Raw genomic sequence first — 18904 nt, 5'->3', positions numbered from 1 at the left:
GGGCGTGGAGTGTCGTGGGGGTGCTGGCTCGCTGCTGGGGGACTCTTCTGTGACGTGCCCTGCTGGAAGACAGCAGGGTTCTAGATTAGTATTATTGTTACTAATAAAAATGCACGGGCTGTTGGCATCAAACGCTGTTCTACAGAAGAATCCAAGTGCCCTTAACTCGGTCTTTTCCTTCTCAAGGTGATCAGAGTGACAGGCTTCATGAAAGGGCTTTACACGGATTTTGAACTGAAATCAGATAATGTCAAGGTGGGTATGAAGCTTCCCTATTTATTCGGCCTGAATAAAAATGGTCTCTGAAACGTACTGTGGTCTTTGCACTTGTGGTCTTCTCTGTGTTCAGCTTCCATTGCTTTATTTGGGCATTGTGTAGAAATAGTAGGATGTATTGTCTATTTGTTATATTTTGCAATGCACAGAATCAGGATTGTTTGATTTGAAAGGGACCCTTAGAGGCCATCTAGTCCAACTCCCCTGCAATGAGCAAGGACACTCACAGCTCCATGGGTGCTCAGAGCCCTGTCCAGCCTGACCTTGGGTGTCTCCAGGGATGGGGCATCCACCATATCTCTGGACAGTCAGTGCCAGTGCTTCACTACGCTTACAGTAAAAAACTTTTTTATTGGATCCAACCTAAATCTTCCCTGTTTTAGTTTGAAACCATATCCCCTTGTCCTATCACGACAGACCCTGCTAAGGAGTTTGTCCCCTTCTTCCTTGTCGCCCCCCTTTAGATGTTGAAAGGCTGCTGTCAGATCTCCCTGGAGCCTTCTCCAGGCTTATCCAGTCTATTTGTGGACACCTACAGGTTGCATCTATGGATGTAGCTAAGGCCATGGACAGAAGCTATCGTGTAAACAACTATTTCTGTGCACATCTCAAAACAATAAGGTCTGATTTATGAGTAGATCTAGGTTTTCAAAATTCTGTTGTATTACAGATAATGTTAATAGTCATGTGGCGAAATTGCCTTGAAGCAATTAGGCATAAATCACAAACACTAGAAATCCACTCATAAGCTTCTTACAGAGTATGGTGTTCTTTCAGTAGAACGTATGTTTTTATATTTCTTAAAAAAGAATACATTGGTGTATGTAGAGGTATATCATAGAATGATTTGGGTTGGAAGGGACCCCAAAGCCCACCCTGCCCAACCCTTGCCATGGGCAGGGACACCTCCCACAGACCACGTTGCCCGAAGTCCCATCCAGCCTGGCCTTGAGCACTGCCAAGGATGGCGCATCCACAGCTTCTCTGGAAAGCCTCACTGCCCTCTGAGCAAACATTTCCCCCTAACATCTAACCTAAATTTCCCCTCTTTTAGTTAAAAGCCATTCCCCCTTCTCCTTTCGCTATCAGACTGTGTGTACAGTCAGTCTCCCTGCTGTTTATAAGCTCCCCTCAAGTATCAGCACACTGCTTGAATACCTCCCTGGAGCCTTCTGCAAGCTGAACAAGCCCATATATGTATACTTTATACACATAGACAGAAAATACTGTTGCTTAATAATGCGTTCTTCAGTTATGTGTGTTCTATAGTAGTCTTATTACCATTACTACAGCCATTATGAATGGCTGATTACTGAAAGAGGAGTTCAATGCTATTAGTGAAAAATACTTTTCTTAAGTGCAATTATGACTTTAGTCTGCGTTACTTATCTTCTAGTGCCTGCCTCTTTGCTAAGCAATGCATGCTGCCTTCTCTCAATACCGACTTGGCTCAAAACTTTTGTCACTTATTCATGGCAAATAATGCATTTTGTGTGTTGCTAGTTAAATAGCTACATCCGTTGGTGATTGTTTAACATAGCAACTGAAACTGTTGTCTTGCATCTATATAGCCAGTTAAATGGATGGTTTATGCACTTCCTGGGGCTGATTATTGGTCCTACACTTATTTCTGTTACTAATTGTTGCTGTGAAAACTAAAAGTCTAAATGAATTATACAATGGATCAGTTGATTTTGTTTATCCTTTCTGTGTTGAAGCGTGTCAGTAGGTTCTGTGAAAAGTAGCTTAGCACATGGTCTCTCTCATTTGGAGAACACTGTGTATTTTATTTGTGGATCAAAAAAGCAGATTTCCTAGGCTGGAAGTATCCATGAGCTGCATCAAACTGGCAGAGCAAGCAGTTGGACCTCACTGAGTTGTGCTTTGTGCAGGCAAAGCAATTCGTATCATAGAGATGGAAAGGGATCTAAGTGTGTAAGGGAATGTCAGTAGGAATTTTCCTGAATTGCTGGGACTTTTTTGAAATAAATACACTTCTTGCTGCCAGCTGCATTGGAAGGTATTGTTATCTTCATGTTTATCAGGAAGGTTTGTCTCTTTGGGGCAATTGTAACATTGTTCTTTTACAAATGGAAAGACTGGATATCAGGCTTGCTCTGTTAGTCTTTTCCATCAGCTTTCTATTATGCATGTATGAAAAGTTTATCTGCATGGAGTAGCAGAGATGCCTTTTCCAGGTTGGATGGGGTCCTGGGCAACCAGGTCTAGTACGAGATCTGGAGGTTGGCGGTGGCTTTGCCTGTGGCAGGGGGGTTGGAACTTGATGATCCTTGGGGTCCCTTCCAACCCAAACCATTCTATGATTCTATGATTCTTTTCTTAATAGAATGTAATCGTTGCTGGATGTTTCTTAAAGCTCTCAGCACTGTTTCAGATGTTTGATTCTATTCTGACAGAACTTTATTTACTGACTCAGGTAGGAGCTGTAGGTTATGAAAATTTCTTGTTTGGACAGAAAACATTGATAACGATATTGATATTATCTAGGAGGGACTTCTGGATCACTACTATTTGAAAATATTTGTGTTAGGATACCGTCCTGCTTCTTTCCCTGTGTTAATAGATTTCATATGTCCTTGAGAGGATGGACAACTGTTTTAATAGAAGGAGGTTGCAGCATTTCCTTCCCTTTTTTCTTTTTGGTTTTAGTTTTTGAATGCAGAGAGCACTGGTGAGGACGAAGCAGTCCTGATGTTAATGGAGACAATCTGAAAATCTGAGCAATGTGGTGGTTGTTTGTTTTAATCTGTTTGAAAGAGCTGAAGATGGGAAGTACCCTGACTCTGGAGACTGTCTTCCCACGCGTTTGGTTACCATTCACATGCTTGTGGCACAACCCAGTTCTTGTTTATGGAGCAGCTCCAGTACTCGAGACATCACATGTACAGCTCTGCAAAACTCCAGTGCCACAGGAATAGATAATGCTACAGATGGCCTTTAGAAAGAATGTTGGCCTTACTCAGCTGAGGAATTATGGGCTTCTGTTGCTTTCCTTTTTATTGGTATGTCTGTCAAATTAGATCCAGGTTGTACTGGGTCTGTGCTCCCAAGATAGCCAGTCGATCAGTGCCCAATCAGGATCAGGATGTTTAAATGATTTTACATAATCACCCAAAGCCATCATCTTTGCTGAAGGATATTTAGGGAAAGTTGTTTTTAAAGTAAAATTGTAAAACTAAAACACATCTGGTATCCATGGAGATAATATATGTACCTGTATGTCTTGACCACCGTCCTTCTTATGTTTCCTTTACTCACTGTTAAGTCTGGTTTGTACAATGCATGTATCAATATGTAAACCCTTCAGTTGACCCATAAGACTGGAACTTCTGTCCTGAAAGATGTTCAGGGCTGAACAGCTCCTGGTGCTTTGTCTCAGTGAGTGCAGCTTTTCCTTTGCTCTTGACAGCCCTGGCAAAGCTTGCTTGTGAGCCATAGCTGAGCTGCTCCAGTTGTGCAACTGTACACCACCCACAACTTGAGGTGGTGTATGTAGTTACTTTAGAATCTCACAGTTATTTCTTAATTGTTGTTTTTCTAGGATAAAGATGCCAAAATCAGCTTCCTTCAGAAGGCCATTGATGCTGTTGTAATGGTAACAGGAGAGCCACTGTCAGTAAAACCAGCACGTGTTGTGGCTGGACACGAACCTGAGAAAACAAATGAGTTTCTGCAAGCCATTGGGAAGTGTTGCTTAAATAAGGTATGACATCGCCATATATATTTCATCTACATCGTTAAAGAGATATGTGTTTATTTTATATATTATCAGAGCTCATTTGTGACAGACTTTGACACTCATTTGCTATTTTTAATTACAGAAGATATACTGTGTTGGGTTACCACTTATAATAACAGATGCATAGTATATGGTCCTTAGCAGCGTTTGAGCCAGGTCCCCACACAAATACATTCTAGATATCTTGGTCTAAAAACCTGTGAAGTTATGTGAGAGAAGAAACTGTGTCTTTAGCAGTGAAAGACTACGATATTCACAAGCTGTGTGAAGGTTTTGTCTGGGTAATCTTTGTCCAATAATCTAATCATTTACATTGATATTATTTCCTTTTAGTTAACTGAAAGAGACAGACTTCTCCCTTATTAATTGCTTGAGATTGAGGAGGAACTGAGATGGGCTGAGTTTGATGGCACAGCTTTGTAGAACATTGTGATGAGATATAATAACCAAAGGCTCTAGTCTATACATTCAAGCCAAGGTTATTAGCCCTTTGTCTTTACTGTGAAATACAAGCTGCATGTGCATTGTGGAAAAGGTTTGCTTTGGGTTCTAACTAGCTTGATATTTTCAGTTCTTCAGTTTGGAGTTACGTAGTTCAGGCAGATGCTGTAAACGCAGATGTTACTGTCCAAATATGAAAACCCACAAAAATTCGCAGTTTTGTATTTTACAAACCAGGAGACAACCAGGAGTCAACCTCCAAGGCCGTCTCAGTTTTGAAGATGTAAAAGCTAATCCTGTTTCAGGAAGAATTCCCCAGCAACCTGATGGTGTGGATTTTTTTTTTCTTGAAGCATAGTCAGACTGCGTGCCACTTGGACGTTGAAGGCATGTCTTTAACTTAATTAAGTGATCTCATTAATAATTTTACATCTTTTTAAAAACTGAACCAAGGGCAAAAGCTTTTTAAACACTGTTAACTTCAGCTTACATGCAACATGATGTGGTTTTAAGAGTATTGAACTGATCTGGCAATTGTGGAATAAGGATTTGACAGCAGTTTACCTTACCATTTTGAGAAATGTATAAGGTTGTACAGCTTGAACTGATAATTGTGCTACAACAGATAAAAAGCACCGTGTATTTATATAAGCCTAGTATGCATAATAGAATTACTACAAGAATTACAAAGAGATGTTTAATTTAGAAGGGCAGAAGTGTAAACTGCATTTCAAAAGAAATAAAAAAGTCCTGTTGACTACAGAGTTAGGAAGAAGGGAAATATTTAATGAAGTAGCTCATTTCAGGGAATTTTTCTGTTTCTTGCAGCTGTCCAGTGATGCTGCTGTAAAAAAGATCTTAGCTGGGGAAAGAGCTGATGCTAAAGGAAAACCTCCATCCTCTAAACCTCGAGATATAGAAAGCAAGGAGTCCAAAACAGAAGACCACAAAAACCGAAGGGATAAAGAGGTAGGCAACTCTTGTTGGGTACAGTGGTTAGCAATTATTAGTTTTTTTAATTTCTCTTAGTGGGCATGTTGTATGTAGAAAGTAACTACAAGATAGAGTTGCCATGTATTGAAACTGAATATTAGTTTTTACTTTCTTTTAGGGAAGAGGAGATACTGACGTTAAAGACAGAAGTTCAAGCAGAGACAGAAAACCCAAAGGAGATATCAAAGAGAGTGAAAAAAGAGAAACAGAAAGTGAAAAACAGAAGAATAATGAAGACAGGCACAAAGACTCTGAAAGGGACAACTTTAAGGATGGAGAAAAACAAGAAAAGGAAAGAAATAAAAGCAGAATAACCAAACACGGAAGAGAAACAGAAAAAAACAAGGGAAAAAGACACATAGAACGAGAAGATAATGTTGAATGTGATAAAGTACAGGAAAGGGAGAAAAAAAATGAAGGAGGAAGAGAAACAGACAGACTGAAAGAAAGAGACAAAGATAAGGCTAGGGAGAGAGAACGAGAGAAAGACAGAGAAAAGGGAAAAGACCGTGAAAGGGATAGACATAGAGACAGAGGGAAAGATAAGGAGCATGTACAAGAACATGGAAAGGATAAAGCAGAGAAAAAGGTAATTGAAATCTTATTTCAGAGCAAAATATCTTTTGGCGTGCTTTAGTAGGGACTGAATATTTGTTTCCGATGATCCTGTGTGTTGCGTTCTATGTTCATCCATTAAGCACTTACTGTAACAGCACTTGCTTTCCCAAAGTGAATATTTTTTTTTGTATGGATTTAATCTGTTAAGAATGTGGCTGAGGCTGTGTGTGCACCTTCCTGTCTGTGAACAATCAGATTCATCTTACTGTGCTTCCTGAATGTCTGTTAAGCAGTTTATTTTCTGAACCGTGCTTGTTTGAATTCTCCTGATCACATCAGATGCAGTTTGGCAGAGTGGAGTGGCAGCAATTGTTGCAACTGTTCATTACATTGTCATGCATCTTCCCAGAAATGCATGCTGTTGCTTCAGCCATAGCTAGCTTTTGGGAAAGATGGGGATTGAGGAGTGTTCCTTTGAACCATAGCTGGTTGCATGTCTCACTCTTGAGCTTACTTCTTCCATAGAGGGACCCATAGGATGGAGTCACACAGCCATTTTTTTTCTGGCTTTCTAGTCTATGCTGCTTTCTGTCTACTTGTTTTTTTTTTCTTAAAAGTACTATTGGAAGCCTATATAGACCAAATAATGCAAGGGCACTCTGTACATATTGTTGCATCATTGAGAAGGAGCACATCCACCATTATCCCATGCTTCAGGCTTTCTCAATGCCAAGTCCTAAAGTGTCTTAAGAGCCATCACTTTATTGACTTCAATTCTCTCTCTTTTTTTTTTAATCTTTGTCTTTGTCATTCTCCTTTTCTATTGTTTTGCACACTGGCTCAAAGTAGAAATCCAGGATTAATGGATATCAAGAATGCTTCTGTTAGGTAGCTAAGTTTTTGATACATGTGAGAAGGCACTTCTGTCAGTACTTGTTTGCTGGCTTTAAGGCTTCTTCTTAGTCCTTTTCATCCCTCCCATCTTTTCTTACTCAAAAAGAACACTGAACAGTGGTTCTTGCTCTGTTAGGCTTCCAAGAGAGCCAGGCAGGTTGAGGAGGGCATGTAGATGGTTAAAAATGCTGTTGTAATGCACTCAGTTCCACTGTATGCTCATTTCCTCTTTCATATATTTCAGCTAAGTAGGTTGCTCCTCAGCACATGGAATCTAAAGCAAATATTTCCTTTTAGTCTGCAGATTCTGAGGAATCCAAGCTTAGAAAACTGCAGAGGCCAACTAAAGCCAGCAAGTGCCAGCCAGATAATGAGGTTAGTGATATAGAAGATCTGGGAAGGCAAATTTTGAAAGTGTTCCATTTTAGAATGGTTTGGAAATCTGCATTAAGGAAATTAAGATTGAAAGTTAGGTAAATGCCAAATTTTAGGGCTCTAAAATAGGTTGCCTGGTTTTTGCTTGTTTTTAAATTTCTTATAGCTTGGACAAAAAAAGCCTACTCAGTTTGTTTCAGTTTCCATATTTTTAGTTCTTTTTATTGATATGTTGACTACTTCAGAAAAATGTTTATTTGTTCAAAGGTTTCTCCTCCTTCCTCTCGAGTCTCTCCTGGAAGGCAGTTATTTGTTTGTTTGATCAGGCAGCTCAGCACGACACAGCTGCTCACTCACTCCCCCAGCTGTGGACTGGAGGAGAGAACTGAAAAAGTTAAAAGTGCAAAAATTCATGGGCTGAGATAAAGGGAGTTTAATAAGACAAAAAAGAAAAGGGAAAAAAAACATAAAGAAAAGAAAAACAAACAAACAAGCAATGTAAAACTCATTTGTTCACCAGCAGCTGACTGATGCCCAGCCAGTCGCCAGGCAATGGAGTCCTGGCCGTGTCAGGATGATGCCATATACGGGATATCCCTTTGGCCAGCTTAGGTGAGCTGTCTTGGTTTTGTCCCCTCCCATCTCTTTATGCACCCCAGTTCCTTGTTGCCAGCCAGCACAAGAAGCTGAAAAGTTCCGAAGTGTAAGCACTCCTTAGCAACAACTGTACTGTTAGTGTGTTATCAACATTGCTCTTACCCTAAATCCAAACCATGGCACCGTGCCAGCTGCTGGGATTTAGGACAGGTGTTTTAATAGAATTTGCTGTGTTGAGTGGAAAATAAATCCAGTGTTGCATTTGAGCCTGTGTTTTGCAGCTGGATGATGGTAGAGTGGAATAGGAACTCGCTGACTGCCTCTGAACAGTAGCTGTTGTTTGAGATACCATTGTGTCTGCAGCTGCTGCTTCTTGATGACCTGAGGCAATTTGGGGAATTAAGGAGCCATATGGCTAGATGTTTAAAAGTGAGCCTTCAATAAATTAGCCTGAAGTAGTTCATGCTAGGAAGAAATAGGCAGCATCCCAAGTCCAGCAGGAGTCTCTGTTGGAAGCCTGTGGGCCACTGACATCATTGTGTCTTCTACATGAGGTGACAAATTTATAGCAGTTCTTTGACTGGAATCCAAGTGAAGTTTTTAAATTATTGGCACTTGGAGGGAAAGCTTATAAAATAGTTTTTAGCCTGAAGCAGACGTTCAAGGCCAAGTTAAACTTCCTGCAAATTGGGTCTCTAATGGAAATTCTGAGCCTCATCCCAAACTATCGTAGTGCTCTTGGGCACCACTATAATAAGCTAGTGCGGTTAAGTTTTATTTCCCATCTTAAGTGCTTTTGGGAGTGATTCCAAGGCATGCTGGTTTATTACCTTAAATCTAGATAACATGCTTTGCCTTTACTTGCTTGCATAACAGTAGATACTGCTTTGCTTTTAGGTTTTGAAAACGTACACTTTAGACCAGTGCGTGACAAATGGTCACCTTTCTAAGACCATGGAAGAGAGGAATGAAATGAAAATGTTCCCAATGAATCTTTAAAGCTGGAGACCTAGAATAGCTGTGTAAAGTGATTTAGAGAAAATTCCAGCATGAAATGGTTGAGAAGTGCATCTTAATGGACTGGGGTTGATCTTACTTTCCTCATGGTAGTTTCACAGCAGGGTAATGCCTTTGTTTCCAGGGGTTTACCCTGATTTAAACTACTGTAATACCATTTAAGTCATGTGAAACAAATGTATTAAAAACAAAGGAAACAATTTATGTATTTATGCCCAGAAAGAGTATTTGATTGTATTATTTGGTGGTGTGTGCTGCATTAATAAATCTTAAGCATCCATTTTTTAGCTTTTTAAAAATACACAGCAAGTGAAACAAGTTAAAGCAACCCCTTTCAAACTGTGTCTTATATGCCATTGTCTAATGTGTTGCCTACTTTGTTCTGCTCTAAGGACAGATTTCTTCTTTCCTGGTTTGTTCCTGTTGGGTTCAGTTACACAATAATGGCTTATCATAGAGTCACAGAATGGCTTAGGTTGGAAGGGACCTTAAAGACCATCCAGTCTCAACCCCTTGCCATGGACAGGGTTGTCACCCACCAGATCAGGCTGCCCGGGGCCGCATCCAAACTGGTCTTGAATGCCTCCAGGGATGGGGCACCCACAGCTCTCTGGGCAACCTGTGCCAGTGCCTCACCACCTTCCTGAGTAAAAAATTTCTTCCCAAAATCTAACTTAAATTTCCCCTCTTTTAGTTTAAAACCATTGCCCCTTGTCTTATCACTATTAGACCATATAAAAAGTTGGTCTGCCTCCTGTTTCTGAGCTCCCTTTAAGTACTGGAAGGCTGCAATGAGGTCTCCCTGGAGCCTTCTCTTCTCCAGGCAGAACAAGGCCAACTTCCTCAACCTTTCTTCATAGGAGAGGTAACTCAGGTCCCTGGATCATCGTCACTGCCCTCCTCTGGACCCACTCCAACAGCTCCACGTCTTTCTTGTGCTGGGGCCCCCAGGCCTGGATGCAGTACTCCAAATAGGGCCTCACAAGGGCAGAGTAGATGGGGACAATCCCCTCCCTTGCCCTGCTGTTGTCATCTCTCTGTTGATGCAGCCCAGCATACTGTTGGCCTCTAGTCCTTCTCTCTGCCATCACGCTCCAAGCCACAGCTTCTCTTTCCTCCCAAGCACAATCTTCCCTGCCTTTATGTTGCAATGTGCTTCTTGTCTTCCAGTTGATTTTCATATCGTTTCCACGGTATTTCACATAGGTCCTTTCGTGAGACATGCTGCCTGCTTTGCAGCATAAGGACATAGGAAAAATGGGAAAATGGGGACTTTTATTCAGTTTGAGATGTCCGTGGAATTTCAAACTACGTGGATTCTGTGCTGCATTCAAATTCATGTGCTGTTTTTTTTTAATATTGTATGTGTACAGCAAAGTTACCATATAAAATTTAGTTGTTGGTATTATTCCTTTGAGATTAGGAACCTAGATGAGATTCTATCATTATTCATCAAAATTTTCATTTTTCTTGCTGCTAATTATCTGAGGGCAACCTTAAAATGCTATTTACATTTTCACAGGTTGATCTTTTTCGTGTGTTTTTCTTGAACTGAAGAAACTGTATGTTACCAGGCATGTAATAGTCATCATGTGGGTATCTGTAATTTTCTGGAACTAAAAGGAAGCAAATATAAGTAGGAATTAAGAAGAAACATTTGGCCAACACGTGGCAATTGGGAGACTCCTTTCTGCTTGAAGGCTGTTGCATACCATGCTGTTTCTGATTGGAGCAAGCCAAGTTGTAGTCTCTTCACTCAGTCCAGCTCAGGTAGAAATCTTGTTTAAAATGGGCGCTTAGAAGCTCAGTCATGCTACACAATAATAATAATAAAAAAAAACAACTTTGTCTTTTGACAAGAGGAAGTTCTGACCTTCTGAGGTCAGACCTTCTGAGCATATGGTGCTGTTTATATGAAAGTGTCTGCAGAGCAGGTATGTCATTTACGCCTATGGCAAAACACGTTGGAAAAGTCTCTTCCATTTTACAGATGGCTGCTGAAACTTTTGGCTAAAGCTTTTTGTAATATCCTGTAACTTCTGGCCACTTCTGTAACAACTTTTATTTTTGCTGTACAAACCATATTGCTCTGGAACTGGTCATTTGAATCAGCCTCTAAGTCCTATGTAATGAACTTCTGTTGGAACTCATCTGTAATGAAACAACTACTGAATGAAAAATGACATAACTACCCTAGAAGCAGCAGAGAGAATTGTTCCATCGAAATCTCCTAAACATGGCTTAGATAATTTTGTTACAGTGCTGTGAACTGGAATTCTTTTTGGTGCCGGTTATTTGTAATTGACTCACGTAATAGAAGTCCAATGTTCAAATTTGCATTGTTAAGAAATAGCTGATGGTTTTTTTCTAATAACTCTCTGCTTGAGAGGTTTTAATTAGCAGAATCTAACAGCAATAGAACATCATCTTCTGAGCATCTCTTTCAGGAAAAGGTAACTGATCAATATTATCCTAGTGTTATCACCACACAGTCAAATGGATCTTTTTATGTTGCTGTTACACACTAATAAATTAAGCCTATTAATAACTATGGCTATTTAGGAGTAAATACAAGAAATACAGGCAATTTAAGGAAAAGAGCAATGAAAATCTTTGAGGGATCTGTAGCTTGCAGTAAAAGCCTTAGAAATTAGCTGTATTTATATGCTGATATATATGTTGCACAAAAATGGAAAGTATATTTATACGTGTATATATTGGTTTATTGTTATAAGAAATCTATATATATGTTACTGACAGTACACATGTAAATATACCTCCTGCACCATGGGTCTAATTAGAAGCAAAGTCATCCAGAATAGACAGAAGATTGAATTAGATTCCTATTCACAGATGTAATTCTTATTATTAGTGAACTCTCAGTGGACCTGATGAATTACAGGAGGGAATTCACAGTGGCTGGTTTATATGGTGAGCTGTCCACCTCCCTTGCTTGGGTGGGAGTGGTTTTTGTCCCCATGACTGCTGATGCATGGAGTGGCCATGGCAGGAGGAGATGTATGTAAGCAAGTGGGCACAGTAGTGATGTGGCAGTTGGACTAGATGACCTTAGAGGTCTTTTCCAACCTTTGTGATTCTATGCCCAGAATTAGTTAGGAGGGCAGAAACTGTTATACTACGGCAGTGTGCATACGCCCATAAGGCAAACTGCATGGCTATAATGCAGGAGAAAAATCTGACCTCCTGTATGTGCTGCCTTCTGTTAATATTCAGTACGAGACATTAGGAGAACTCTCAGTAAGTTTTAACAGTAGTTCTATTCACAAAATCAGAGCACGTGGAGCTTGAAGATCCCTGTATAAAAGTTACTGATAGAAACTGTTTATGAGATCCTTTTGTGAATATAGAGGTTGTTTACTGCATGGAAGGTAAGAGGAATTAACAGTTTGGCAGGATGTCTTTTCAGAGCACGTTCTTCTTGACCAGCTGAAACATTACAAATCATTATTTTCTTATGTCTTAAAGTGAAAATCAGCCTATTTAAAGATTAGTAATAAAACAGCCAGTTGGATGGTTTACAGCAGACTACTGTATCCTCTCCAAATAGAAATGCAATTACTCAAAACTGGGAAGTGTGTACATCCATCTAGGATTCCACTTAAATAATTTTTTTCCTTTATGGTGTGAGATGAAGTGTAAGATTACTTTTTAATGACTGCATTTACTGCTTTTTGAAGTTTTGGAACTTCAGAATTAAGAAGAAGGACCTATTTTATCTCCCTTTGGAAAGACTCAAGTCATAAATATGGTTGGCTTTATGTTTTTGTATGCTACCATAGTGATTAAATTTTAGTGTTTTACTTTGCACCTGTTGCCAGTGTGCACATCTGGCACTACAAAAGTGTTAAGCAGTGTTTGCAGTCACTACCTGACATAAATAAATGACTGAATCCACTCCTCCAGAAGCCTCAGCACCTACTCTCAACTCCTTCCCCACCTGTGCTAATAATTACATCACCCAAAGAGCTGCTAAATAGTGAGTGTACCAGATGCGGCCTGCAGGTCTGCAGAACCAGGCTGTGAAGCTATGGGGAGCCTGACTTTTGCGGGACTGCAAAACACTAGCCAGCTGGTGAAATTTTTTGCAAAGTGAAGGATATAGGGCTTGCTTTTGGCTGATTGAATACCAGTGTGCTGAAACTCCTAACATACATGTGAGATTACAGTTGTAGAGATGAAGGAAATGTAGATTCTGAATTACCCAAATTGTTGGAGCTGACTTTTGCTTACACTGCTCACTTTCCTGTCATGGTTTGCATATTCCAACTCAGGATATTCTGTGATCACACTGAATAAATACATTTATCAGTATCTTGTATTTTGAAGCATCTTGTAGTATTGTTTTCCCTTATGGCATGTGTGTTCCATTGCCATAAATAGGAGATATGGAAAACAAGTGTTATTACATTTTGTAATTTGGCAGTTTTCTGTTTCAGAGTATTGGAACACAGTGTTAACATAGAAATGGAAGAAAATGTAATTCTCATTAGTTTTGTGAATATGGGCATTATTTATGGAGTTGGCAGGTAATTCTCACTTGCAAACTTCGTGAGTTGTTAATTCACACAAATTGCAAAATAAGTAGATAAGGCGAAAATCCTGTGGGAATCATCTTTGTGGCCCTTCTCTGGCCCAATCTAACTGCTCTGCATCCTCTTGTGCTGGTGGCCCAGGTTTGGATACTGTACTCCAGATGGGCCTCTCAAGGGCAGAGATGATGGAAGCTGCTGGCTTATCGCTGGGGCAGTAATGTGAGGGGTGAGAAACGCTGAGCACCTGGTGGGCCAGATTCCGTTGCTGGCTGCATCCTCCAGTCTGCATGTAATCATGAAGCCAGTGCTGAGGTTGTTCTTCCTGGATGAGTCGCCTGCCCTCAGACCTTCTGCTGCCCAGGAATGGGATATAAGGGGATGCGGTGCCTCCATTCTTTCCTCATCTGTACCCACAAGCTGTTCTGGGTCAGCAGGAGCTCTCCTTTACACCTTATCCTTTCTCTGGAGGCATACAGCTGCTGGATGCTTAACGTAGGGCCTTTGCAGAAAGTACTGTCAGTCAGCTGTCCTTAACTTCAGGCAGTGAAAGCTATATCCAGAGAAAACAAAATAATCATGCTTGTGTGTGCTTTCCTGCCTTCATTTCCTGGCCTCTCTGAATCACTTGTGGGCTTTGGACAGAGTCCTCATAAACGTCCTGATCTTTCCTTCGATTTTATCTTTTCCACTTATGGACTGTTATCACCCTTTCTGTTCCAGCTGTACCTTCAGATCTCCTGCTGCTTCTTTGCTGACCTTTCAGTTTCTTTGTTAGTCCGTGTTTCAGTAAAAGACTGTGTGTCTAGTGCCACAATTTTGTAGTGTCTACTTCTGTTTTGGAAGGAAATTCAAAACACTTCCCAGAAGATTAAAGCGGAAAAGTGTGTGTGATGTGGCTGAAACATGGAGGGGAAGCATCTTAACCCTTTGGATAGCTCACTAGAAGCAAAACATTCTATTCCTAGACCAGTAATGGCATCACACATGCTCTGCAAGTTTTGCAGGAGCTCTGCCTTGGATGTGCTTGTTTCACCTTTGGAAGTTGCCTTTACAGTAGTGAAATATGATCATATTTCAAGTTCATTTAAAAAAAAGATAGCTAGCACGTATCCAGCAAAAGTATCTGCAAACTCTTCTGAGGAAAACAGACTAGATATTTTTTCTGTGTGTGCATCAGTTCTGTAAGTATTTTTTTTAATGTATAATAAATGTAGACAAAAAAGCAACACATATAATTCAATTTTATTTCTAAATATATACATTTTTATATGAAGATACATAAATTTGTGGGGGTTTTTTTGTTTGTTTGTTTTGTTTTTTTAAGAGTGAAAGTCCTGCAGGAATATCAAGGCAGTCTTCAACAAATGGATCAAGGCAACGCGCCAAACCCGGAGGAGAAGGTAACCAGGAGGATGATATTTTTTCTATTAAATATGCTGAAGGGTTGTTATCCTGGGACAGGATAAAATCCTAAATATCCTTGTTTATTATTTTGAATGCTTGTTTTTTACCCAGTTTGCATTTATGAATCCAGTGGGCTGTTTTTCTGCGTAGATTTGTTGCATGGAAAGTAGTACTTAATTCAGTTTGGTCACATTCTTTATGCAAAATTGCAGACATAAGTTCAATCTTCTTGCGATATTAGTAGTTTGCTCTCTGAATAGACTTTGTGACTGGTCTAAAACTATTTCTTTGTCTATTAGTTTCACAGAAACTGTTTCTTTGCTCCATAATCTGGCAAAATTAGACAAAAATGACTTGCAAAACTTTGAGAGACTTAATTTTTTTGTCTCATTTCTGTTAATGAGGGTAAGTAGATAGTATATCTCAAATGATTATTGCACATTACTTTACAGAAAGGATCATCTAAAGGTTCCTTAAATACTTCAAACAGATCGATATTCAGCACAGTACTTTAGTTTAAGTAAGTTTTAAGATGTGTTGTTTAAGATAGTTTTAGTAAGATTAAAGACATTTATGAAGCAAGATATGCTTTCCTGTAAGTACTAATTATACAAATGTGAACCCTGAAATATTTAACTTCATCACTTACTAATATCTGGGAAGTGTGTAATTCCTAAATTTATCTTCTCAATTTCTTAATCCTTTCTCAAGGATCTGAAGTCCTAGGGTATTTGATTTCTTTTGAAATTCTGGGATTATAACTGAAAAGATTACATTTGTCATAAAAAAAGAAGGGGGAAAAAAGCCATGTTCTATGAGGTTAACTGAATACTGCTCAGTGCAACAAGGAATTTCCCTGGGTATTTGTTTGGTAAGCAGTACATTAAACCATACACATTTGTGTTCAACTGTCTGGGCTTTTTTAATCAAAAAGATAGTTGGTTAAATTTGAGACTAGCAAAACTTTTCAAAATGATTTAGGTAACTTGAGATACTTGCAGTAGTCCAGGTATAAACTGGAGAGCAGATGAAGATGAGTTGTTCACTAAAACCTTTGGCTTATAGCCCCTTTGGTTAGAGAGTTTTGAAACAACTCTGTGTGTTTGTATGTCTTTTGCTTCCAACAATGTTTGTCATTACAGCTATGGTCAACTGTATGTGGTCAGCAGTAACTCAGTGCCTACCTGTGCAAACTGCTGTAGGGAACCTGCTTTAGCAGGGGGGTTGGACTCGATGATCTCTAGAGGTCCCTTCCAACCCCTACAGTTCTGTGATTCTGTATCGCACCTGCGTTGATGTCAGGCTAGGACCTTGTGGTTTGAGTCTAGAGCACCAGGGAAGGTGCTCTAGATATCATCAGCACTGAATCCATATCCCAGATCATCTTCCTCAGTAGCCTAGCTGGATGTAATGAGGCAAACTCTGTGACATTTCTGCTGGGAGTGCTGAGGAAGGAAGGCCAGGTGTTTATTTGTTACCCATGAATTATCAGCAGGAAATGACAAGCTGTAAGAGGCCCATCTTGTGCCCAGCCAGGAGATGCCTCTGATGAGACTGTGGCCATCACGCCTGACTGGTGTACAGTGCCGCAGCCTGTGCTCCCAGGTAATCGTGATAGGATGAGAAGTAATGGCTTTACATTGCACCAAGGGAGGTTCAGGTTGGATATTAAGAAAAAGTTACTCTCAGGAAGAGTGGTGATGCTTTGGTACAGGCTGCCCGGGGAGGTGGTGGAGTCACCGTCCCTGGAGGTGTTCCAGAACCATGGAGATGTGGCACTGAGGGATGTTGTCAGTGGGCATGGTGGGGTGGGCTGGGATTGGACTTGGGGATCTTAGGGGTCTTTTCCAACCTGATTGATTCTATGACTGTATGATATAAACACTCATTTATTAAGGAGCTTAAGTCAAGTTAGTGCTTACTGAAAATTTTATATCACATCTCATTTATTTATGGGCTGTGAGGGTTTAATAATTTTGTTGCTGAAAAATATAATCTGGATTCCATTAAATGTGTCCTCATTTTATTTTGTAGTGATCAGTAGCAGATCCTACAACTTTATTTTTTTATTTTCAAAAATTGAATATTTGCTTTATAGCCTGGACAGGTTCTAAACTACAGCGACTAGACATGGTACATTTTATAGGATCATCCTGTCTTTAAAATCAGCATCCATTATTCTGATAAATATGTTTTACTTTTTATCCTGTGTTTTGGCTCCAAGTTCAGTATATTAAAATACTCTTTTCATGATGCAGCAGGCTAGCGCACTCAAATTTTCAGTTTATCTACTTTTTACTCTTTTTTTCTTATATGGGAGAGTTAAAGAGAATAAGACTCATAAGTGCTCCAACATGGAATCCTGAGGGTAGTAAAGCCTTCTGAAGGTGTACTGATGCCTGCTGTATGTTGTTTGTAGCAACTGGTGATGATCAGACCTTTCTGTTTTTTCTAACATTAACTGGAGACAAATAAATGCCCAGCAATAGAACAGAAAGGGGCTAGTGTCATGGCTGAACTGGTGAATGCAAATTCAGCTATTATAGATACAAAACTAAAGTGTTAAATGAAGGAGTAGATAAGCAATTACAAGTAAGTTTTCTCTCCTGGTAATGAAACCAAGTTATAACAGCATTTGCTCACTTCTGTATATTAAAAATAAATTTATAGTGGTATTGAAGCAAAAGGATTTTATTTTTCTATAGTTAACATAACATTTTTATTATTATTCACTCCATAATTACTTTCATAGCTCCAACATGTGTTGGTTGGAACCGAAAGCAGTTTCACGTAGTAGAGATTTTTTTCTAATTTAAAAGTTGATGTATAAATTGAATGTTTTTTTTTTTTTTAAACTTACAGTTGCTTTGAAAATAAGTAACACTTCTGTTGTGGAGGTGGTGCTCAGTATGTGTGTGAGACATTTCCTTTCTGATGGAGTGAAGTACTTAACTTTCTTCTGTTGGTATGGTTTTCCTGCAGAGCTCCAGACCTTGCAGGTACCTTGTAGCACAGCTGTATGGTGATGAACTTTTTAAAAATTTTATTAAGTAGCCCTTCATCCTGGCCTTTGTCAGCAAAGGTAAATGAAAGGACAGGGCTGCTGTGTCAAAATCTTCAAAGCTAACAGAACTCAACTATGATCCTGTGAGTGGGCATGGTGGTGATGAGTTGGTGGTTGGACTTGATAGTGTTGCAGGTCTTTTACAACCTTAACAATTCTAAGATTCTAACATTTCTGCTGCAGTGGACTGTATAAGTTTATGGATGCTCCCAATGGCATAGGTGAATGGGGAGATCCTCTGCTATTGATCCGCATGTCCTGAAAGCTGCAGCTTTATGATGCATGCAGTAATTTCATCACTTGTTTTGCAAGTGTTGTATGCTTCAACCTGAAGTGCTAGTCAGGCTTATATGGTAAATCTTTTCCTGAGCATTCAAAACTGTCTGCTGATTTGTTCTGGTGGTGGATATTTGGTGGCCAGAGGATAGGGACCCTGTGGGTCTGTTATTTATATTACAGTCACTCAATTTGCAGAAGCACTCAATTCAGTTCTTGTTCAGTATTTTCAGTACCTCTCTTTCTGTGTCTGCAGATATCTTCCATATATTTCTGTATCTTCCTATTTCTGAATTTATTCTGCTTCTTCTACATTTTGAGGAATGTAAAAACTGAGTATATTGTAAGTGAGGTTAGGGCTGCGTATGTGTGTACTATTTAAGTGGCAAAACCAAAGTGATGTATATGTTGACAACCTGTAGAAGTAGGGTTGTGGGTTTTTTTTGTTTGGTTGATTTGTTTGTTTTTAATGCTCAGTTTTGTTTTCAGGAATTATATACAAATGGTTCTGAATCATTCCTCCTTCGACTCTATTTGCCCTCAATGTCACATAATTTAGGAATCGCCAGTATACTTGAACACTTGAGCTTTCTCCTTCCAGTGTTCAAGTCATGGGGTTCATGTACTGAAAATAAGCTTTTCTTGCTTGAAACTTTGTAATCGCTTTAATATGAAATGCTTTTAAAGGGAAACCCT

At 39.6% G+C, this 18904-nt stretch overlaps 2 protein-coding genes across 8 annotated transcripts in view; one reads left to right on the top strand and one right to left on the bottom strand.

The window, feature by feature from the left end:
* The window catches only part of TRAF3IP1 (TRAF3 interacting protein 1), a 38251-nt gene that overhangs the window by 388 nt on the left and 18959 nt on the right, over positions 1-18904 (top strand). For 5 of the 7 annotated variants that reach the window (XM_021398924.1, XM_021398921.1, XM_021398920.1 and 2 more), the window contains exons 2-7: positions 187-255; positions 3839-4000; positions 5306-5446; positions 5589-6059; positions 7220-7297; positions 14789-14864. In XM_021398924.1, the coding sequence (XP_021254599.1) occupies positions 187-255; positions 3839-4000; positions 5306-5446; positions 5589-6059; positions 7220-7297; positions 14789-14864 (997 nt within the window). The remainder of the gene's footprint in view (positions 1-186; positions 256-3838; positions 4001-5305; positions 5447-5588; positions 6060-7219; positions 7298-14788; positions 14865-18904) is intronic. The other 2 variants (XM_021398925.1, XM_021398922.1) reach the window with 1 other exon arrangement.
* Positions 1-18904, bottom strand: part of LOC110399671 — a 48933-nt gene that overhangs the window by 11222 nt on the left and 18807 nt on the right. The gene's annotated exons all lie outside the window — the stretch shown is intronic.

Source organism: Numida meleagris, chromosome 5 (assembly GCF_002078875.1).
Source record: "Numida meleagris isolate 19003 breed g44 Domestic line chromosome 5, NumMel1.0, whole genome shotgun sequence".
In the NCBI taxonomy this organism is placed as follows: Eukaryota; Metazoa; Chordata; class Aves; order Galliformes; family Numididae; genus Numida; species Numida meleagris.
The sequence above is the reverse complement of the archived record's forward strand: the minus strand, read 5'-3'. Positions and strand labels throughout refer to the sequence as shown.